Source organism: Dama dama, chromosome 8 (genome assembly GCF_033118175.1).
Source record: "Dama dama isolate Ldn47 chromosome 8, ASM3311817v1, whole genome shotgun sequence".
NCBI lineage: Eukaryota > Metazoa > Chordata > Mammalia > Artiodactyla > Cervidae > Dama > Dama dama.
In genome coordinates this window covers 24,661,783-24,685,941 of record NC_083688.1, presented here as the reverse complement: position 1 = coordinate 24,685,941, position 24,159 = coordinate 24,661,783, and the positions used below count along the sequence as shown (strand labels likewise).

Sequence of the window (24,159 nt, the reverse complement as noted above, 5' to 3'; positions counted from 1 at the left end):
TCCTCCGTTCCTGCTTCATGGAGCGAGCAGTTTTAAAGTTGCAGAAGTGTCAGCATCGGATGTCCAACTTGTTCTACTTTCTTCTCCGACTATGTTTTCAGAACGTTCTGCTTACCCCCAAACCAGTTGAAATAAATCACACACACACACACCACACACACACACACACACAAATGGAATGTTTTAGCTCCTTGATCATCTGCACTAGAGTTGGGATATCTGATATATAGCCATGTTAAATCATTGCCTTAAAATGTTGCATTTGTCTTTTATTGTTCCGGATCTTCCTTTTCTCCACTGCTTTTGTTCGACACGTTCAAAAGAATTTGAAACCAACTACTGGAGAAAGAAAATCAATCATTCTCCTTTGTCTCCTGTCGAGACTGACCCCCCAAGAGGGTAATTTTTTTTTTTTCTGAGAAGATTCTTCATGTCTAGGCTGTGGAGACCGGAAACACGGCCAGTTTACACTCCAAGTGGACAGTTCACTTATGCGATATCTGGCTTGAGATAATGAAAGGCACCTGTAAGGAAACACATGCAGCTTTTCAGGTCAGGCTGGGACAATTCACAGCAAGGGGCAAAATCAGCTACAGGCTGACAATGTCATATTTAATACCGGGGTATCAAAGGATTGAGACTAATATTTTTATTCCTGAGACAAGTTTGACAGAACTCTGTGTCCTGGGGATTATACCCCATATGATCCTTGAGCTGACCTCATTAAAAACATGTGTTTCTAATGCCAGGGGTTATTTCGTTTGGGCCAACACTTGTGTTTTACCTAGTGGCAATCAGCTTTCACGTCTCAGCAATTAATAACCACAAGAGGTTGTTGACATCAGTTAAGAAAATAATTATACAAGGAAGCCCTTGCTGGAACAACCTGCTGGCTTTGCCACAAAATTGATACCGGGATGGAAGGCTTAATCATGTTGGCAGCTCCCCTTTCTCCAGGAAGAGTTAGTGTTTCACTCTTCCAGGAATAATCACTCCCTAGAAAGTCCAAGGCTTACTTTGTCCATACTGCCCATATTGATAGCCCGTGACAGGGTCCATACTGTAGCCCGTGGTGCTATAGGTGGGTGGACAATAAGACTGAGAGGTCGGCAGACTGTCCAAGCTCTTCATATGGTCTAGTCTCTGACTGCAGCTGGCCGACACCGTGGTGGTAGGTTCCAGGCCCCCAGTGAGAGGCGAGAGCGCGTAGTCAGTCTGGGGTTGATGGGGTACCCCGCCGTGGTTGGTCAGAAGTCCCATTACCTAAAATAAACAGGCAGATGAGGAAGAAGTAAGAATGCAGGGAGGACCAGACCCTAGCCTATAGCTGAAGGGATAACTGGAAGAGGCCAAGTTTGATTTCTTTGGAAATCTGCTGTGAGAGAGCCGTCCCGAAGAGGGTAACCTCGATTCAAAGTGGCAGAGCTATTACATCATGCCCAGTGATAACATCAGACTGCAGTTTCAGAAAGGAGGAGAGAGGGTGGGAGAGAGCGGATACCACGTCCCTAGTGATAAGATCAGGCTGGAAATTCAAGGAAGGAGGGACACAGGGACAGAAGGATGGAAGGAGGGAGAAATTGTAACTGTTCATTTTGAATAATGTTTAACCATGTTACAACTGGGAGTGTCACGTGTCATTTCAAACAGGTATTTGCTTGTATTATTTTTAAGTGAATGTAAATCAAATTCTTTTTGTGTATTTTGAGATCTCTGTCTTTTTTCATAGAGTTCCCTCTCAGGAAAATTACTCTCCCTGTGTTGGCCATCCTTCAGTAGTTAGAAATAAAGTACTCCTTCCCTGACATTCCCTTGTATTTTCCCCATCCTTCTTACTGTGAAATTCGTACTTGGTCACCTACTTTGAATTGTGAGTGTTCTGAGAGGAGTGAACTACTGATTCTTATATTCTCAGCCTCTAACAGAGTTCTTAGCACTTATCAGGCAAATCATGCTTCAAATAACTTCCTCCATTACCTAATCCTTTCTTCTCCAAACTAACATTTTCATTAGAAGTGTCCAAAAAAAAAAAAAAAAGCCTGAAATGCAAACATATTATAAGAAGTCTGTTTGGCTTTTTAAATAACCCTGGAAAGCAAGCGAACTTTTAAAAAAACAAAACTGTAATAACAGAACAACTTTCTGATTAGCACGGTGACGAGTTTCACAAACTCAGGCTCGCTGACCCTTACAACACCCTTTGATGGAAGCAAGTGGATAATTAATTTTGCAGCTGGAAAACTGCCACCCAAGAGAGGAAGCGATTTTTCTCAACTTCGTACAAGTCGGTGGCAGGCCTCAAAAAGCAATCGCAGAAGAAATAGATGGCTGGGTAAAGAGCTTCACCTGCTCACAAAGTATTTCAATGCAGGGGCCCACCACGGCACAATACTTCCATCCTAGTCCCGCTGTATTTTAGGAAGTCTGAGGCATATGGAGATGAAAATGCAGAAATAAAAGCAAGATGAGAGGGCAGTAATGGAACTCAACCTTGACTGGAGGCCTCTGTTACCCACTAAGGTAATTCAGGTCACAGAATCCTGGATGGAGGTGCACCAGTGAGGCAGGAGGGAGGGGTGAATCTTGCATTCCAGAAAGCTTCCTAAATTAGATTCCAAAACCAGTGAGGCCACAATCCCCTTTGGGAAGGGTTTGCATAATCCTCATAGCTAAACAAAATCTTCTTGAAACAAAGCTTTAAACTGATCCATCTTCAATTAGCCCCAAAAGACCAAAAAAAGGGGGGATGGGTAAGAAAACAAAAGAGAATCTGTTCACCACCTTCTATGGATTACTCTTTCTTCCTCCATTTTAACAAGTCATGATCCTCCTCACCGCCCCCTTCCCCACACACCCAAGTCTCTGTTCTCCATTTCCTTGTCTCCCTTCACTTGAGTTCTTGGGTAAGATGTGTGAGCAGATGGGAAGGGAGGCCAGTGTACAGCAAGCAACACAGTTGTTCCCAAATTTTAAAAGACATTCCAAGGGATCTAAATTTTCTTGAGCTTGAGATTTTTCAAAATCTCTAAAATTACATTCAAAAGAATAATTATATGTTTCAGAGCATAGTTCTATTTTCTTGGGAATTATGGAAAGTGAGAGTCACACAGTAAAGAAAGAATCAATAGGATTCCCAGCTCTATGAGGATGAAAGTCACCAGAACTTGGGCTCTCATATAATGCTATTTACAGTAAGTTGATTACTTCACTTTCTCATTTAAAAAAACCTAAACATAACGCAAAATGCATTTATTTCCTGAATGTTCTTCCACCTATACTTTTTTTTGCCTTTCTTTGAGCTCATGTAGGTGATTTCATGGTATATATTAGGAAAATTTGTAAAAGTCAGTTGATATACTAATTTATTAAATTTTTTTTTCAGCCCAAATTACTAATGTCTATTAGAAGAAAAAAGTCTTTAAAATAGAAGTTGCTCAGTACCAAACACACTCCTTTCAAATCAGAAGTACCTCTCTGTATACCAGCCTAATGGACAAGAGTGGATAAGGAAAATAAAAATATTAAAAATGCACCATTTTGGGGGAACCCTCCTACACTGTGGATGGGGATGTAAACCGGTGCAGCCACTATGGAGAACAGTATGGAGATTCCTTTAAAAAGCAGCAATCCAAAAAAATAAAATAAAATAAATCCCACTCCTGGACATATATCCAGAGAAAACCATAGTTCAAGAAGATACATGCACCCCAGTGTTCATTACAGCACTATTAAAAATAGCCAAGGTATGGAAGCAACCTAAATGTGCACGGACAGATGAACAGATAAAGAAAATGTGGTACATATATACAGAGGAATATTACTCAACCATTAAAAAGAATGAAATAATGCCATTTGCAGCAACATGGATAGATCTGGAGATTATCATACTAAGTGAAGTAAGTCAGAGAAAGACAAGTATCAGATGATATGAAGAATCTTAAAAAATGATACAGTGAACTTATTTACAAAATAGAAATAGACTTGCAGACTTAGAGAATGAACTTACAGTTACTAGAAGGGAAGTGTGGGCAGGGAGGGATAGACTGAAAGTTTGGGATTGATATATACACACTGCTATATTTCAAATATATAACCAACACAGACCTGCTGTAGAGATCAATACACTGTAATAACCTAAATAGGAAAAGAATTTTTAAAAGAATAAATATAGCTATAGGTATACCTGAATAATTTTGCTATACATCTGAAACTAACACAACATTGTTAATCAACTATACCCCAATAAAAAATAAAAAAATTTTTAAAGTATGACATTTTTAATGAAAGGGGATTTTCACACAGGGCACAAATATTTAACTGTGTAAATAATCTGTGCTAAGTTTTTTTCAAAAAGCACTTAGGAAAAGCAACCTTGTAACTATATCAAATCAGAGAAGAAAAATATACAGTGTTACTGGGTAAAAAAGAAGTATATTTTTAATAGTGTTCTTCATGAAGCTACTATTTGAAATTCTGGTAGTGGTATATCACTTTAAGGAAGAAATGGAATACTATATGTACCATTACAGTTGAAGAGTAAGAGCAGAATTTTATTCAAAACATGCCCACTCTCCCATGATCTATATGTACATTTTTGTGATAAACTTTTTTAATCCTCTGCCATATATTTCTTGTTTGCAAAACTCTGAAGGCAGCAATTAACTTTGTCCATGGGGAAAAATACATGAAGACCCTAAAAGAGAAGAAATGAGTCCTTCCGATAAGCAAAATTCAGCTTATGCTGTTTATCTAGCAACTTCTTGCAGTTGCTGAATTAGAAAATACCTTAGGACAGGAAGACCTTGAAACATTATCTATTGATGAATGGAGAAGATACAGTACTATCTCCAAGGCCGTATTCTAGGGCAAGAGAAAGAGAGCCCCTTAAAGATGCCAGGGCCCAGTATCCTGAAGACATCCTGGGTCCTGATCCAATCAGGAGGCGAGGCTGCTGTGTGAACGGAACAGGAAGGATGCTTGTTAGGTCTTTCTGTGGCTATCACCAACATCACACACTGGAAGCTAGTGACAGCTCCTGTATCAGCAGCTGCCCTCAGCTCAGCAGCCCAATACTTGCAGAGGCTAATGTGAGGAAATAAAGAGGACCGGAGACCCGTTATCCTTTTGACTTCCCTGAGCAAGCCCAAGAGACAGACAGTCTCCCATGAGTTTTTCTTTCCACTGAGATAGTCACATATTGTAACCATGACTTCTTTCTCAGGAATAGTATAAGGATGGAGAAAGAAGCACTAATACAACCCTACATTTGCTCTGAAATGGAAGCTAATGAATGATGATAACTAACACAATTAATTTCAATGTTTCATGCTGAGAAAACGTGAGATGTATATACATCATTTTAATAACTTATTTAAAAATAAAAAAGGAAACCTGTGTTAGGAAAGAAAAATAACTATATCAATACAAAATGTATTACTTTCCCCTAACATAATTTAAAACCTCAAGTCTCTATGGAAGGGTCCCATTACATTTTTATGTATGTTCTTTGAAAGCAATTTTGCTATTCCATATGGTTCAAGGGAAGCCATGGAAATTTCTTTTTGCTGCACAAAGTTGGTAAACGAACTTCTTAGAATTCCCCCAATATGGTCACAGAATGTCTTCCAGTCATATTTTAAAGAATATTGTCAGGATCTCTTTTCATATATGCTTTTCCTACAGCGAATTGTAATTCAAGTCTAAAATAAAATCTTCACTGGTTGCAAAATGGGGTTTTTTCCTCATAAGCTATCAGTAAGTTATTTCTACTATAGGCCATTTTTGCCCGATTTTATTTTTTAATTTGAGATAGGAGAAACACAATTGCCTGGTTTTCACAAATAATTTCAAAGGGAAAAAAAAAAAAAAAAAAGGCTACTCAGTTCTGTCAACTGAACACCAGTCATATTTTAATTAAATGTCAGATAAGTCCAGGAACTGCAATGAACAAGAAAAGCATTCCTTTTATAAAGATATCTGTCTCCTTGGGAAGGGAGATAGGAGGAGGATTTTTTTTTTTTTTTTAACTTTTAGTTGAGTACAACTCTAAGGTGAAGCATCTAAAAACAAATCTATTAAATATATTGGTAAATATTTCCCAGATGTCATTTCTAAATTGTTTTATGGACAACCTTTAAAAATAAATTCAAACCTTAGAATCGTGAACCGGGATTTCTGCCGGTTCCTTAGTCATTCCCATTATTAGAGGCTTTTTTGAAGATCCTTTTAAACTCATTCTCAAGTTTCAGAATTCCAAATAGGTTGTTTACATCTTGATTGGAAGATTATATGGTTCAGGAAAAACTAACTTCACAATTGCTTCATGCCATATTTCTTGAATTAATTTTCCTATTGTAAGATTAAATATAAAAGATTAAAAAAAAAAAAACTATGAGCCAAATTAAGATTTACATTTAGAACAATGTGTCTGGAAAATATTTGTCTTGGCTTACGTGTTATGATTTTGCCATCAGTTAAAAGTGCTTAGAGCTTATCAGAAATCTAAAATGATTTAGCATATTATGGTGTAGTCCAGGCACTTCTTTTTTTCCTTAGCAGGAATCCTGATTCATGTCTTTATTTTCTTTTCTGCTCTTAAGTAATCAGATGCTTTTCTGATTTAACATTTACTAATACACATTTAGTGTAATACACATTTAGTTGCATTTTAGAAAACCACTGTGAGTTACAACTTTGTATAATACAAAGAGGTTTTTTTTTAAATAACTTCTACACTTTTCTTAAAAATCTAATGATTTTAAACTTTTAAAATCTGGGTATAATTTATTTCCAGAACCAAACAAAAAATCCAAATGTTTATGCAAGTGTATTTTCCAATATGAGTGCTACTGAAGTTATCTGATGGTTAAATTTCAGCAACTGTATTTTTAAGGCTATACCTAAACCTAAACTTGAACAGTGGAGACTTTCCTGAAAATGTTGTCTTCAGATCCAAATGCCTTAGGAATTATCCTGCAGTTGATTAGCATCTAAATAATTAGATTTTTTTTGCCCTCTCTGAAAGCTGTAAGAAGGAAGTTGCCTTAAGGCAGAAGTTTCTCTTAAGGTAAGGATGGTGACCTTCTCACCCATCCAGAGTTAGGGAAGGGCATGGCTGACCTCTGCCTAACCAGAAAGAAAACCAGTGCATGTAAAATGTCCAGCCAAATACATACTTATTGCGTCAGACAAAAAGTTTGTCTGGGTTTTTCTGTACACTTAAAAACCTAAACAGAAAAACGCGAATGAAATTTTTGGCCAATTCAATATTTTTCTTTAATGTTAATCCTTAACTAACATTTTTAAGTAGCTCTGTTTCATGCATGATGAATAAGTATGAGTGACAGACAAGTGTGGTTCATATGGTGCATACATTTCCAAGATTTATTTGAAAAGAGCACTGTAAGTACTGTATAAGCTAAACCTTTAAGTGTTACATGTGCTTCAACCTCCAACTCTGTGACCAGTTACAGAATGATTTTTCCTTCATCAGTTCTTTAGAATACTTCTTTCTCAATAGACCTACACTGTCAAATGGATAGCAACAGAGACTTATTTAGACACTGATGACTCAAATATAAATCTAGGCAGAAAATTAACATAGAAACGGCTTGCAAGAGACATATATACACACACACATACACATAGAGTGTATTTCTAGACAATGATGGACAATCATATCATGTCCATCTATTATCAATAAAATAAAGCCCATTAAGAAAAAGCTCATTTCACCTAAATGAACACTTATGGTTCATACAATTGCTATTTGACTATGTTAGACCCACCATGGGCTGTAATAAAATTCTCATATGTTTTAATTCATTTACGCATGCCTGCATTTAATATGCTTTGTGACCATGTCTACAATTAATATGATTTATGAGAAAAGAACATGTGTGATATTGGGGGGAGGGGAGGGTGTAGCATACATATTTTTTCTTCTATGAATGAAAAATACAGCAAAACGGCTCAAGGAAAATTGTGGGCCGTTAGCATATTAAGATGGACTGACAGAGCCCTGAGTAAACTTGAGGGAGTTAATGATATCCTCTTATCTGACCCTGACACATTTGCAGCATGTAATTTACAGAAGCTCTGTCCAGGGAATCTTGACAAATGCTCCTAACGATGTCAGGGCAATGTTCCATTCTAATGTAAAACACATGTGGGTCAGATACCCTCATTCATCACTTAGCACAGAGAGTCTCCAACTCTTTCTCGGAGGAATGACATTACCTGCTGTTAACTTTTCTCCTTTCAGGAAATTTCTCACCAACCACAGTAGCTCTCTGAAGAGTAAGTACTCAAACCGATCACTGTTTCAAAAACCTGTCTAAAAAACATGACTGTGGAAAATCAAGCATATATCTTGGTTTAATTTCATGACTACTTCTGGACACGTTTGCTAAATATTAATTGACCTTTTGAGACTTAAGACACCAAATATAGACAGGGAGAAACTCTACACCTGGGCATTCCACAGTCCTTCAATGAAATGGCGTTTAAAATTCTAATTGCCTATAAACTATGCCTGCATTCAAGGACATACAGGGCTGATTCACCCTAATAACCATTCGTAAACGCACACCTTACTGAATCCTAACTGCCCAGTTCTGTTTGAAATTCGCATACAACCTTACAATAACCTAGCATCCACCTTACCTTTTAGAAAGAAGGGCCTCACACTGCCCCCTCTAAAGCAGAAGGATGCTCGGTTATACTACATCCCCAGTACCCCCACAAACTTGGAAGGCAGTTGTTCCAGGCTACCAAGGGAGGAAAAAGTTGCCCAGCTCAACAACGAAATATCTTCTTTCTTCCAGACCATGTGTGATGTAGGCAAATATTTTTGTGGTTGCCCAAAGCCGGTGTCATAAGACTCCATCTGCTAAATGCTTGAAGACTACAGAAAAGGACCTTCCTACTTTCTCTTCCTGTGAAGGAAGATATGTCCTCAACGACAGAGAAAAGAGCCAACTGAAAAGATCAAGTGATACTGATTTAACAAGTAGTTATCAGGGAAACTATCTCTATTAACCATGGGAAAGCAGAGCTCATAAAAGTCTGAGAATGAACTGACGCTTCGGAAGAGTTTTCTGGCCTGTTTCACAGGTTTTTGTGTTAAGGCAGAATAAACTTTCATTTAAAATGCTTGGAAACTTGTAACAAATGTATACATATGGGACAACATCTGAGAACGCAGTCTTCTAAGAACCAGAAGCTTCCAGTAAGCTAAAATTCTACCTACTTTAATTCCCCCACCTTCAAAATGCCAGACACATGACCAGTAAAGACAGTGATGCTTTTCCACCTTTCACCTCTAAACTTATTTGTGTCCTTGATCATAATAGGCAAGGGCTATGTCTCCTATTGCCCAGGCAACCTGAAGTAGCTGGCAAGATTCAGAGCCCATGTACATAGATAGTTCTTTTATCTACAGAAATGAACTCTGCTCCTACAGATCCTGACAAAATAGAATCTTTGTGATTTAGTGACAGAAAGAATACTCCCCAGTCAGTTAACTCAAAATTACTTAAGGTTGTCCCTTACTTTCTAAAACCTTTCCATTGTACCTGTTGTTTTAGCTAACTTTCTCCTTTGCTGGTGAGAGAGAAGTATAGTTCATCAGATTCTCCTGTCTTTAAGGTATCTAGTATCACAGAAGCAGAACCACTGATTTTTTAAAAATGAGTTCATGTCATTATTGCTTGCTTGCTAAGTCACTTCAGTTGTATCCAACTCTTTGCAACCCTATGGACTATAGCCCACCAGGCTCCTCTGTTTATGGGAGTCTCAAGGCAAGAATACTAGAGTGGATTGCCATTTCCTTCTCCAGGGATTCTTTCCCACCCAGGGATTAAACCTGCGTCTCTTGGGTCTCCTACATTTGCAGGCAGGTTCCTTACCACTAGCGCCACCTGGGAATGTCAGTATTACATTTCAATAAATCAAAACAAGAATAAGAATAGGAAATAATAAGACAACCTTGGCCCATCCCTACTCTTAGCCCCATGTAATGAAAGATGGTTGCCTCTTGTTTTCATCATAGTGCAAGCTCAGTCACTGAGTCACGTCCAACTCTTTGAGACCCCATGGACTACAGCCTGCCAGGCTCCTCTGTCCATGGAATTCCTGACAGGAATACTGGAGTGGGTTGCCATTTCCTCCTCTAGGGGATCTTCCCAACCCAGGAATCGAATCCACATCTTCTGAGTCTCCTGCATTCAGGCGGATTCTTTACCACTGAGCCACCTGGGAAGCCACAGGTGATCTGAATTACTCAAACAAAACCAATTTTTGTACAATGTATTTTGGGGCAGTATCATATCCCAGGTATATTAATTACAATGACTGCATTCTGAATGGACACCACTATGAGTCCTAGGGCCTTTAAAATGTCTAAGTAGAATAACCGAAAATACCCCAGTCACCAAGAAACTGCTTTTCCTTTGATGGTATTCAGCTTCCACATTTGCCTTCTTCATCAGAGACAAACAAAAGTATGTTTTTTTGTCAGAGGCCCACATGATTTTTTTTTAAGTAAACAATAATGAAAGCTCTGTTGCAACAAACAGTATTATCTCTTTACCAAAATGCATTTAGTTCTTTTCAGTACTATGCTTCTCAGCATAGCTCTATAGGGTGATTCTTTTTCAATGCCTTCCAAGTTTAACAAGAGAATGGAACAGAAGATGAGATAATTTAAGCAGCTGGCCCCAAGACACACAGCTAGTAACTGGCTGTCAAGTATTGCAATCTAGTGCTTTTGACTTTGGCGTTCCTGCTTAGATCAATGAGTTACACCCATGTGGCCGTCAATTCACTAAACAGGAATTCTCTGTTTTTACTCCTTTTCATACCTATTGATATTATTAAGCAGTTTATAGCTTCTTTTCTAAAAACTACCCCATTTCTCCCTCAGGTCACCTACAAAGGATGACAATGTATTCAAGCAGAAGATAATATCAGACGCTAACAGAAGAAACAGTCACTAGTGAAAAGATGTAAAGAACAATTCTAGAAATGGACAAATCATGAGTTGGGTCTCTACTCTCCACTGCTTTAGTTTAGCACTTACTAGAAAATGTTCCTCAAAATTTAGTGGTCTGATACTCAACAAAAGGGATCCATAGTCAAATCAGAGAATGCCACGTTAAACATGTTTTTATACTGCAAGATTTGTCAGAGCCTTTAGTAGGCTAATATGGACTGGGACTCTGAAAGATAAAGGGATATAATTTGAAATACTTTACCAGATTTGTGATTCAAAATCTTTTTTCACCAAACCACCATTTCACAGAGCCCACTTTGGGAACAAGCCTTTATTATGAGACACTGTTTGGTTTCTAGGCATTCAAAGATGATTACAACCTAGTATCATGCCTCTAGAAGCTCATGGTCTGAGGGGGGATGGATATATCATAATACAGTGTGGCATGTGTTTTAACAAGGTATAAACACACTACTGTGGCATCAACAGAGACTAAAGAAATTCTGCCTAGAAGCATCACAAAAGGGTTGACATCGAACTAGAAATTTTCCTGTGGAATTGTACATATAGAGGGTCATTGCTTTTGAGGATTTTAACACTTCATCTTAGCCAAAAGGCCAAAAAGTGATACAGAGTGTTTCTTTAATCTGTAACTATCTAGTTAGATTTTTTACTGCAAGCAGTGCAAAATGAGACATCAGTATTTCATGGGGGGGGGGGGGGGGGGCGGCGGCGGTGGAAGATGGTTATTTCTTTAAATAATGCCTGCATCCTTCATTAGTTTGGTGCTGAGGACTGCCTGCCCAGTCCTCTCGCAGCTAAGAAATATTCCCTACAAAGTAGGAACAACCCTTTGATTCTATAAAATGCACTGTTTCAAAGGGTCTCCCAAATTTATCATCTTTTCCATTGATCAGTGGAGACAATACAATCACTAATCTCAGAAACTCTAGTTCACTGAACTCTAGCGAAATGGCAAGAGTAATTTTTAAACATTATACTACACATTGAAAAATATACACCTCTGATGAAACCCAGACTGTTTTGCAGAAACAGATTCTTTAAAAAAAAAAAGAAAAAGAAAAAACAACAAAAAATAGCACACAACTGATGACTAAATCCAGTCTTCTGCGTCTGCAGTACAAAGCACACATCCAGCCTCCAACTGAATGAATATGCAAGCATTCAGATTTCTGTAGATATTGCTGTTTTGCAAATGCAGTAATAAATTAAAAGCTTTACATTGCATTCCAACCACATATAAAGGGTTGATTCAGACCATTGGCCTCACACTAGAATCCAGCGCGGCTCTCCTATGTTTTACTGATTACAAAGAAAAACTTTTTATTCTAGTAGCTTAGTTACAGACCAAGCAATCACACTCAATTTTTTCTCCTCAATGGCTAACGGAATTCAAACGGGCCTAAAAACCATGCGGTTGTTACATTTGATTTGTTCAATGTACAAGAGAAAGTAGCTGACAGTATTTCTATTTAAATCAATATAATTCACACACACACAAAATTTTAATTCAGCAAGAAAGGTTTTCTCGTGGCTCATTTCAGTGACATGGGTAAAGATTCAGTCATTGGAGGTTGCTGCTCCTTTCTTTTCTTAAAAAAGGAGACTTTGGCCAAGGACTTGTTTCTCTCACAATTCTTCAACTCTGTATAACTAACGCAAGAGGCCATGGCTAGAACTGATATAAACCAGTGCTCTCCTCATACTCTTTAAGGGTAGCAACCACAGCCTTCGGAGAAAAACCAAAGGCACTATGTCAATTACAGCCTGCCTTGATTCAACAAATGGATTAGCAGCAATGTTTTCACCACCAAGCAGAACATCTTGAAAACCTAATATGGCAAAATGGAAACCTGCAAATGGTCAGCGGCTACTCTGGTGTAGCTGAAATGGGCTTATTGATGATCATAAACATCCTTGAGCCTTCATAAACATGTAAGGCTTCTGCACCTCATGAATTGCTTTAGAAATGAAACAGAAAGAGGCTGAAGCTTCAGAGAGAGCTGACACTTTCTCTCTCCAGGCTTTGTTTGACACCCAACCAATCTCTTTAATCAAAAGCACTCTTTTCCGTCCACAGATGAATCTCTGGAAACTGTAAAAAAAAAAAAAGAAAGGAAAGAAGTGCCTCTGTTGGGAAATGAGTTGGTGGCAGGCCACCTGCTTGCCTGCTCCTTCACGATGATAAAGGTAAGTTGAGGGCAGAGGATCTGCAAACTCGTGTGTGAAATGGACAGAACAAATGGCCTGGCATCAAGTAGCTTCTGGATGTGTGCCCAAAATGTCCAGAAAAATAGCTCTCCTGAAACAGGAGCTGCCACGAGGGTAAGTCTTACTGCTTTCACATGCATCAACAGTACAAAAGAAGGTCAAGGAATTGCCATGCCACAATGAAAGGGATATTCTTTCTATAGGAAACAGAAGAGTATCCATCACAACCATTCTTAAGGACAGTACCCCATTCACATAACAAACTGATCTGTAGTAAACCCTTACACCTTCGACAGATACAGATCCTTCATCTTGCCTTGCAGCTAAGGAATTTGAGATAATTAGGAACACTGTGGTCCAAGAAATGACAAGCAAAATCAAAAGCAGTCTTGAGTTTGGTGTATACATATTAACACTTAAATGCATCTCCCTAGTAAGTTTCAGGATTAACAAATGTTTGTCAAAAGAAACTGTGCTGAGCAATTGAAATCTGATTTGAAATGGGACCACGACAGTCTAATACATATATGCATGAAATGGAGAAGCTGCCTAACAGGCGTAGCTGACACCAAATATGCAATTTACATACATTACACACTAATAATCTCAATTTTAATATTATTCTTTAAAAGCAACTGGATGGGTGGTGAAGTTAAAGGGTTCCTTTTGTAAAATGTGAACAAGAACAAAAGTTGATCCTGGCGTCTTCTGCCATTAACCGCAATCTCGTTAGTATAAAGATCTATCGGCTCTTTCTTGGTTCTGTTTCAGAGACAGCATCTCCATCCCCACAAAGCTGTGATGATTCAACCAGACTTAACAGAGGAACAGTCCATAAACTTGATGAGATCTGCAGACCTACTCTTTGTTCCTGAGGTGCTGAGTGGTGAGCAAACATTCAAGCATGTTGAAGCCTGGTACACAAACCTTTATGAGAAATTTTTTCTTTCCTCAGTAGATTATCCATGAAATAGGACAGGTGTACTGGTTATTCAATTACATCTTACCCAAGACCTGGACAAAATTTGCAGTGAGGTCTGTGAGCGTAGATCTTACCGTGGGGATTTATTAATAACAGTTAAACATTGTCTAAAACAAAACTTTTTTGTAATTTAAGCCTATTTTCTTATTTTATCATTGGTTTCACTCATAAAACCAGAAACAAAAATCACTCCATCTGTTCTAACATAAAATATGTTCATAATAATACAGATTTATACCAAATGTATTTTTAAGTATTGCTGAATTGAGACAGTACTCAAAATTTATAGCCTCTGAGGTTGCAAAGAGGACTTCCTCTTTTTAAGGAAGAAAATGCTTAAAATGAACACAGCAAAGGCTCAGAAAGCTTCTTGGATATCAAATGGCTCCACAGGAAAAAAAAAATGTCAATGATATAAGAGTAAATGAATCAAAACCATATGGATCAAATTTTCCCTAAAATACACAGTTTGAAAAATTAAGGAGGAAAAGTGCTTGGCAAAATGTGTTTTAGGTTTTACCAAACCCAAAACATTTGAAGAATCATTTGCAATGGTTGATGAACTCTAAATGCAGCCAAGTTGGCCCATTTTTGTATACTACATAACAACAACAACAAAAAAAGCTTCCTAGAAACCTGTGACCCACTGATACTGTATTTCACTTAAGAAATCATTAGAAGCTGTCACCAAAAACTGTGGAGTTTTGTAGGATTTGGGCCGGGGAGGGGGGGGTGGTTTGAAATGATATAAGTTTGTTCATTTTATTGGCCTTGTTTTGGAGGTTTGGCTATGTGTGTGTTGGGGTGGGGGAGCAGTCAGGGTAGTATTTCTTGCAAAGGAAAGTTAATTAGAAGAACATGGGCCAAATGTTAATTAGTCTCACGTCTCAAGCATCTGGTTGTATTTGCTTGGCTCCATATTCCAAGTCGGCGTTCCTTTTTCTCCGCTGCACATGCAGGAAGGTGCTGGGAACACACCAGCTGGGTTTGGAGGGAAAATACATGGTCTCTATTTCCCTGTTTTCTTTCTGTGGTGTCCCCACACCAAGAACACGTAACTTTTCAAAAGAGGGCGCTACTGCAGGGTACAGTGAGTTGAACAGTTTTCTTCTCAGGGGGTATTTTGTCATTTGTTATAAAAGCCTCATCTTCTAGAATGGTTACGTAGAAATTCCAAGACAGAAGAAAATTTCAAGGGAATTATCCTATTCTCCTTCCACCCAACACTGAGAATCTCAAGGTGTCTTAACAAATCCAGCTTTGGAGGGAGCGTGAAGCCCAGTCATTCATCTGTGAAGCCTTTCCATTCTCCCCGCTGGAAAATCTGTGCTGGACCCCATGAAAAACTTTCTACGACATCATGCCTCTTTGGCAAATTAAATGTGTAATTTGGCTTATTAAAGAACTAGTAAAACTGGAAGAGAGACTTCTCTGGTGGTCCAGTGGTAAAGAATCTGCCATCCAATGCAGGGGACGTGGGTTCGATCACTGTTCAGGGAACTAATATTCTGTACCACAGGGCAACTAACACCGTGAGCCATAACCAGAGAAGCCTGCACGCCACAACTGCACGCCACGCACTGAAACTAGTGAAGCCCACACACCGCAACTAGGAAAGCCCGTGTGCCGTAATGAAGACCCGGCACAGCCAAAAAAGCCTGGAAGGGAGACAGACTCGGCTTTTACCTCTGCCCCTGACTCTGACTGTGTTACACTGGCCTCAGCTTTTCCATAAATAAAATGGATCCAGTTATGGAGTCCCTCGAACAAAATACACTTGCCAACAATTCAGTAATGCACAGGCACTTTCAGCAACTTGAGGAAGGATATGACCAATGTCTCTAAAAGTTTTGATCAGAATTCTGAGATTCAGAATGTCACACGTTTGTCAATCTGTTGCTACTCTCATCTGACCAACTGGACTGTGACCTTTTCCTGAGTCACTGCTTCACATCCATCCCTCCTAAAGCTGAGAATTTCTCAGAGAAAAGCACTGAAGGCATCTAAGAAACACCCTTTGACTCATGGCTCTGATGCCAAGCCTTAAAAGAACCTTTGTTTGAGGGAGTAGATAGATACGTTAAAGGCCCCAGAGGAAAATCAACTAAATCCCACACACAAACTGTAAGGAATAATTTGCTTATCATAAAGGTGTCTATTAATTCCATTAACTAGAAAGCTGACTTTACAATAGTTCACACACATTCTAACGCATGATTTCCAAGTCTGAAGGGCAAATGATACATCAACATCAATGCCACTAGGAAAAAAATCAAATAAAATGCACAAATAAAATGGCATCTACTAAAGAGATCTGCAATGAACTGATCATAATGACTCAAAAAACTTTAGATCCAATTTCATTTAAATTAATAGATCAGAAAAGACCTATGATGAAGTGTAAAGGCAGGGAAAAGGCAAAATGGAAGCTTACATATTTTATGATATAGTACATACATACTATCTCAATTACATATGTATTTTTAAAGCATAACACCCAAAAAAAGCTGGAAGGCAACATGCAAAAATATTAGCAGTGGCTGCCCAGGGGGATTTTTCCTAGTCCAGAGGAAGGAAATCTTAAAAAAAAAAATTTTTTTTCCCATTTTCTACAATAACCATAAAGTACTTTTAATTACTAGGGGAAGTTAAAACATTGATAAGAAAAATGCATAAAGCAAAAAAACATGTAAAGAGTGCATTAGCAAACAGTGTTAATTAACCCCAATCCAAAAGTTTAGAAAACTAGCTTCTATAAAATGATTTTAAAATATGAATAAAGCTCCCATCTTTATTTATTTTTTTAAATCTGTCTTCTCTCCACCCAACTGGGTGCTGTAAGTAATGAGGTTCTAGAAGAGGAGCCAGGAATTCTGTCTAGTCCCAGCTCTCTCACTATCAGCGCTATGGCCACAAATTCTCTGAGCCTCAGTTGATTTGTCTGCATATCAGACTTCCAGACAGAGATAGGAAGTGCAAGAGTTAGAGAAGAGGAAAAATGGCAGTTGTAGGATTAGTTCCTTTAAGATTTTTTTTTTTTTGATGTAGACTATTTTTAGTGAATTTGTTACAATATTGAATTTGTTACAATATTGCTTCTGTTTTGATTTTTTGGCCCTGAGGCATGTGGGATCTTAGCAACCAGGGATTAAAATGCATGTCCTGCAATGGAAGGCAAAGTCTTAACCACTGCACCACCAGGGAAGTTCCCCGTATTTAATATTATATGATCCAATATATTAATAAGCACTTCCCTATAACAAGCAAAAAGACTTGGCCATCACCATTCTTTACCCTTTTCTTTAGATAACAGGTAAACCAGCTGTTAAATGTGGACTCTTTTCTTCAATTTTCTTTACAATATTTTTTTAACTTTTTTATTGGAGTATAATTGCATTACAATGTTGTGTTAGCTTCCACTGTACTACAAAGTGAACTGGCTCTATGGATACACACATCCCCTCCCTCTTGGTTCTTTGGCCACACCCCATGTCATGGCGGATCTAGTTCCCTGGCCAGGGATCAAACTCACACCCCCTAGCATTGGAAGGCAGAGTCTTAACCACTGGACTGCCAGGGAAATCCCTATGATATTTTTAATGAAGACAGACAAACAACCAAAAACAGCGGACACATCCCTCTTTGCTTAAATAGAGGCATTCCTGAGAAGTGATCAGTCTCAAAGGCTATAGAAATCTGAGTCCTAATTCCCAATTCTCCTAATGCTCCTATTCCATCTATTTTGTAGATATATCTGGCAAGATGTTGATTCACTCAGCTATTTTTCTCCAATTTTTGCCTAAGGAAATAAGGAGGAACTTCATATTATTCATCTCTCTTCTAACTCACTAGAGATGCTACAGTAACTAACACAAGTGGTGGTTTGAGGAGGAAATGTATGGTAGAAATGCAAAATACTCTGGATACCCACAATATAATAAGTAAGGAGTTAACATAATGTATAAGAGTATTGTAAAGAAACACAGGAGAAGTTGCCTGTGGAATTTTCCATTGCTTGATAATGGAATCATTCCTGCCCTACTGCCAACTCTAGAATCACAGCCAGTCTTCTTGAAATCAAGGACTAACAGTTTCAAAGTCAAGTGCTAGTACCTCCACTTAAATAACACACGTGTTGTTTAACACACGTGTATAATACACGTGTTATAACATACAAAAGTAGACATCTATAATACAAGACACTAGCAGCTTCAGTGTCTTGAGAATACAGATTCGTGTCATTTTTATTATACTCAACCACTGACAAATGCCAAGAGAATCCTGGGTCTTACCTTACAGAGTTGAAGTTTACTTTTTATGCAAACTCTCAACCGAATCATGTTCATAAAAAACTTTTCTGTGGCCCCAAACTACCTACGTTTTAAACTGCAGAGACAACAACTACTTCTGATGTTACTTGTAAACTGTGGGAGAAGCTTCTATGCTTTAAATGCAGGCCTTTAAACATGAATCTATTAATATAAGTCCATGATTTTCATGCAAAACCACAGTCACAAATGCCAGTACTTGAAATTAAGTCTATTAAAGTCCTGTGGGAAGCACGTCTATTGTTTTCATGTTGCTATTTTGCAGCGGAGGTTTAAAGCCACCTCTTAGTTTTTATCCCAGGATGTGCTATAGGAATCTATGAAACTTAATTACATTTACTGTTACAAAAAAGGATTTATGAACTTTTGCCTTTAGGCAGAAATGTTTATTTCATTGCCTTTGCTATTCATTCTTTTCAACTGCAACGGCTTTGAACTTTTCAGCTGCTCAGAGTTATCACCGTTGTGCAGAGCCCAGGAACTCCACTCCCAAGACGCAAACCACAAGTTGAAGAAAACGAAGAAGGCAAAGATATATGAGTCCTTCTTTTGGCCACCCTTTGTGCCATTAAAATCTCATTTTCTGCCTATTAGAATGCCCTCTTGGTGTTTAGGCAGTGGTGATAGTCAGTGATTAGTGTGTAATTGAGTATAATTGTCTTTTCACTTTTCATTTGTGTCATTCTGAGCTTCTCTCTGTTTTTCTAACCACCAAGAGGAAAAAGGGGGTTAAGAAAAGATAAAGCTGTTAAAACTCTCACTCTCAGCCCTGAAGAGATTCTTGATTGCAATTATAGATTGCAACCCCTTCGTGACATTTCTCCAAATTTAGCGGGCAGCTCTCCTCGCCACCTGGGCCAAGTGCTCTCTAATAAAATCAAGTGATCTGTATTTAAACAACTGCTAATAATGTCAACCCCAGACAGATGCCACATGTAGGAAATTTAACCAACCCTCTGACATGCAATTATCAAGGCAATTTATTAATATAATCTCTCAAGAAAAGCTCATAGTCCAATGCAAATTAGAAAAACAATTACAACATTCAAATTTCTATATATTCCCAAGGAGGAGTAATTCTCCTAATTTTTGCATTTATAACTCATTTATCCCAGAGTTCTGCAGCCATCAGATGGGTCATTCTCCACACAACTTGTTAACCTTCTCTCTGAAATTACAGGAAAGCTGTGGTGGTTTCTTATTAAGCGTTCTTGCTCACAACCCTATCAGCTGACCAAATACCATTTTAAAAAAATGTGTGTGAACTTCTTAGCCAAAACCCAGAGCTACTGCATGTGGAGAAGATGACGCCTTGACAACTAAGTATAAACAGAAAATCTCCCCGATTATGAAAAAAGTCGCTTGAATTTTAAGTCTAAACTCTAACTTTTGATATAGGCTGTAAGAAGGGTGGAGAGAAAGGAAACCAGAAAACTGAAATCATGTGGCTTGTATAAAGAATATATTATGGTTTAAATCTGGCAATTCATTATATGACTGCCTCGGGGAATTGACTATTTGGTTCTGGTATACAGCAGCTCGTCTGTCTGGAAACACGGGACTGACCTGAGGTGAAAGGCCATTGCCAATGGCGGGGTTCATGGGGTTGGAGGGCCCGGATGGAGGCACGAAGCTGTCTGTATAGCTGGAAAATCCATGCCTGGTGCTGGGAAGGCAGTAGGCAGAGCTGCTGTCCGGATTGGAAGGAAGAGTGCTTTGGTGTACAGTGCTCGGAGGAAGCGGCTGAGGTCTGTGGACGGTGCTGCTGGGGTCCGACACGGCTGCAAGGAAGAAGGTTATCGGCCATAAATCGCCTTTGGAGGCCGGCAGAGAAGGTTCAGCGCAAAAGCTCGCAGTCTCCGAGCCATGAGCATATCCACTGGTCAAATAAATGTAAATTTCATACTGCACTTCTTGATACGTAAATATAGAACCACATACAAATAGAGCCACATCTCTTCTGCACCTATGTACAAGTACATAGTTTATTTGTAGACTTCCAAGGAACACTTAACCAGAACAGGAATTCAGAAATCACATTAACAGTGAGAACACACCCATACTAGTAGTAAGTGTTACTAATCAACATAAAGATTAACCAACGTAAGAATTGCGTCTTAAATTTCTTAACAAATAAACTTCCAAAACACCTAAACATTAGTGTGATGGTATAGTGTCAAATGCCCGCAATGCTACCTTTTGTAATCCAAAATGATTTAGTCTTCTTATTTATCCCATTCACCTCTATACACTAACATTTTGTTGCTGTTGCTACGCTGTGTCTGACTCTCTGCAACCCTGTGGACCATAGCCTGCCAGGCTTTTCTGTCCATGGGAATTCCCAAGCAAGACTACTGGAGTGGGTTGCCACTTCCTTCTCCAGGGGATCTTCCTGACCCAGGAATCAAACCCATGTCTCATGAGTGGCAGGCAGATTCTTTAGCACTGAGCCACCTGGGAAGCCCATGCTCTAACATAGAAGGACTTTACCAAAGTTTACCTACCCTCAATTCCTACCCCAGTGAGGAGCCATCAGAACTTCAGTTAATTGCAGACTGGAGTACAAACATAGAGGTTTTAACAAAGGAAAAGCCAATTGCATGCTTATTTTGGGAGATTGTTTTGGTTTTGGTTCATTGTTTGGTTTTGTTTTAAAATCCTGAAACAATACTATATTACAACACAGTTTAACTAGAGAGATTCAGACATGTCATAGAACAAACTATGTTTCTGAAAGGTGACAGGTACTTTCAGGACAACCCGATATAATGTAACAAACATACAAACAGCCACAGGGACATCACAGAAGATTTCACCATATAAAGTAAGCAGCAGAGAACAAGACAGGGAATTACGTTTTAACCCCTTGACTCTCTTCCTCCATACCTTGTGGAATAGCTGTGGGCTGGTAAGAGGTCTCCGAGAGCTGGTACGTTGGCAGGGTTGGCATGGCTGTGGGAGGGAATCCCCCGGGAATGAGATGGTTGAAAGCCATCAGTTGATTGGCCCCAGCCTGCTTCCTCCATCTTGCACGGCGGTTGCTAAACCAGACCTATGGATTTAATTTAAAATTTGAGAATTTCACTGATGAAATAATAGTACATTCTTAATGAATTTTTCATGCTAAAACAGATTAAAGGCCCCTTACTGACAGGGCAAATGGACACAAGAGTCCTCTACCTTCTGGCTTGTATTGTCAGGGGAGAAAGCAGAGCTAGATGTCAGGGGTCAGTAGAGGAACCTCAAGGGCTTTTCGAGGTCTGGCAAGAGCCCCCATGAACTCTGGGGTGACTATAGGGGGGGATGGCTGAGCAGGGGTGCCATCACCATCAGCACCCCCCCACCATCATGTACTACAGGACTTTAGGGAGGATCCAGGAGTCTCTATGGCCCCCTCCATGACATGTGTCCTAATTTGGCCCTGCCTACTGCACTAACCCTTGTATTCCAAAGTCTTATCAATGTCTCTGTATTTCTATGAACATTATGTGCACAGCTCCTGAAAAGTCTTATAAATTGACCAGAAGGATAAGTGGAGCTATTGTTTACTGTCTCTTCCAAAATGTGAGACATTATACTGATCTTAATAGAAATAAATGTTGAAGAGGTACTTCAAGAAAAGAAAGCACTTTATCTATGAAGATCCCTTACAAAATGAGTTTGTTTTATTATTTCTTTCCCTAACAGCTGTAAGCATCTATCTTTTTATCAGAGGGAAAAAGGAGTAGATAAGGTAGGATCCCTGAGTTCAAGGAGCTTACTGTCTTGTCTTCAAGGAATTCACAGAGTGGTCAAGGGCACCAAACTAATTGCTCACTAGAGGTAGAAGTTCCATGTTTGGAAATGCAGAGAATCAGAAAACTTTTTATGAGAGACAGAATGTCAACTCATTTTAAGCTTGGATTAAGCTTCAAAAAGTGGTCAGTCCAGACGGAAGAGATGATACAAGAGACCAGCATGCTTGAGAAAAGATGACTTGATTTCCCCACAGAACAAAGTTAACACTTAAACAACTTAATTGTAAACCTCAAGTCACAAAATTTTTAAGAATGGAGGGAGGAATGTCTCCCTCCCTCCTTTCTTAAACAAGAGAGCTGAGTTTAATAAATACTTCCCCAAGGCATCTGCTTAAACTTCTGCTATTCACTCAAGCATCTGTCTGAAAAGGAGTCTGGTCTTCTCTAGCCATGCTGCAAGATACTAGTAAGGAAAGCTGTTTGAACTTCCTTAGAACACTAACATTTAATACTCCTTAAGTATCCAACAGGAAAAGAAGGTAAGTCAATATTTTCTCAAGTTGATACATAATTGAATTAGAGTTTTACTTAACTTAATAAATTGCCACCTGGGATAATAGAACCAGGAACGGCATTCAATTTCGGTTCTGGATCAATTGTGTTTTCTCACTGGAAGTCGAAGTGTCTGTTACCATGACTCCCAGAGGCATCAGGGCAAAAAAACTGTTTTCAGGAGTGCTTGTAACAAGCTGGTTAGCCTGAGGAGGCTGAGGGTAAGGAATGAGGGTTGTATTCATGCCAGAGTGTACTGTACTATCCCATGCACTGTGGTCATATTTTATAGTATATAACCTCAAGATCAACGAGGCACATCTGGCTCAAGGGAAGGGTCCCCACACCTATCTTGACCAACCCATGTGCAGTGCATCTTCAGCTGCCTAGGCAGGGAGGAGAGTTGAATTTCCAAAAGTTATGATGTGACTTCACTCCTTCAGACTTACTGTCACCAAACCTACTGGTGAGATTCATTATGAAGATCTCAGAAGCTTGCCCTTCTGACATTATCAGAGCATGTCTCCAATCTCTCTGGGCCAACTTCCTGCTGTAACCTTTAGATAAGTAAACCAAATTTGATTTATCCAGTGGGTGGGCTCTGCCTGGTTACTCCATCAATCCCAACCTACTTTTGATTTATGTTCATGCTAACTCCTCCATAACCCAATTTTTTAAAATCAAAAATGTCTTCATTCAGATAATAAATTAGAAGGAACATCATGACTTTCTACAAATCCCTTCAAAAGATTAAACCCAAAAGGCTAGGGGTACAAGGTTGTTTGGTTTTGTTTCATTTTTCCACAATGATACAAGTAAACATTGATGACATGGAATAAACCCACCAGGAGGTGGATTTATAAGTTCTTATATTTACCATACAGTATATATTATAACTACCATAAAAGATGAGGAATAGTTGGAAAGCAAATCTTTACTGAAAAACAAACCTTTAACAGGAGGTTTAAGAGTTTCCCAAAGGAAGGAATTTAAATGTTGTTTAAATTCAGGCTAAAAAAATCCAGACGGCTATTTCTGAGAGAACCAGGGCTTCTTGAGGACTGAGCTGCATATCTCTGGCCAGCTAACCAGAGTTTTCTATCATCTTGCCCCGGCAGCCTCTGCATCTCCAAGAAGCAGCGAAACTGCCAGAAGTGGTGCTGAAGTAAAAATACACTGAAGCTGCAAACTGGGAAATAGTCCTTGCCTTCTTTAGGCTTTGAAACTCATAAAACACACATCTATTTTTAATAGAAAAAAGGTGCCCTTGAAATCACCTTTACTTTAAGTACCCAAGTGCTTCATTTTAAGCACAATGATTCTGGGGTGCTGTTA

At 38.9% G+C, this 24,159-nt stretch overlaps 1 protein-coding gene across 2 annotated transcripts in view; it reads right to left on the bottom strand.

Annotated features, from left to right (window-relative positions):
* Window positions 1-489: 489 nt before the first annotated feature.
* Window positions 490-24,159, bottom strand: part of PAX3 (paired box 3) — a 96,340-nt gene continuing 72,670 nt past the window's right edge. For both annotated transcript variants that reach the window (XM_061147899.1, XM_061147900.1), the window contains exons 6-9: window positions 21,422-21,587; window positions 20,102-20,316; window positions 1,017-1,263; window positions 490-524 (exon numbers count right to left, since the gene is read on the bottom strand). In XM_061147899.1, the coding sequence (XP_061003882.1) occupies window positions 490-524; window positions 1,017-1,263; window positions 20,102-20,316; window positions 21,422-21,587 (663 nt within the window). The remainder of the gene's footprint in view (window positions 525-1,016; window positions 1,264-20,101; window positions 20,317-21,421; window positions 21,588-24,159) is intronic.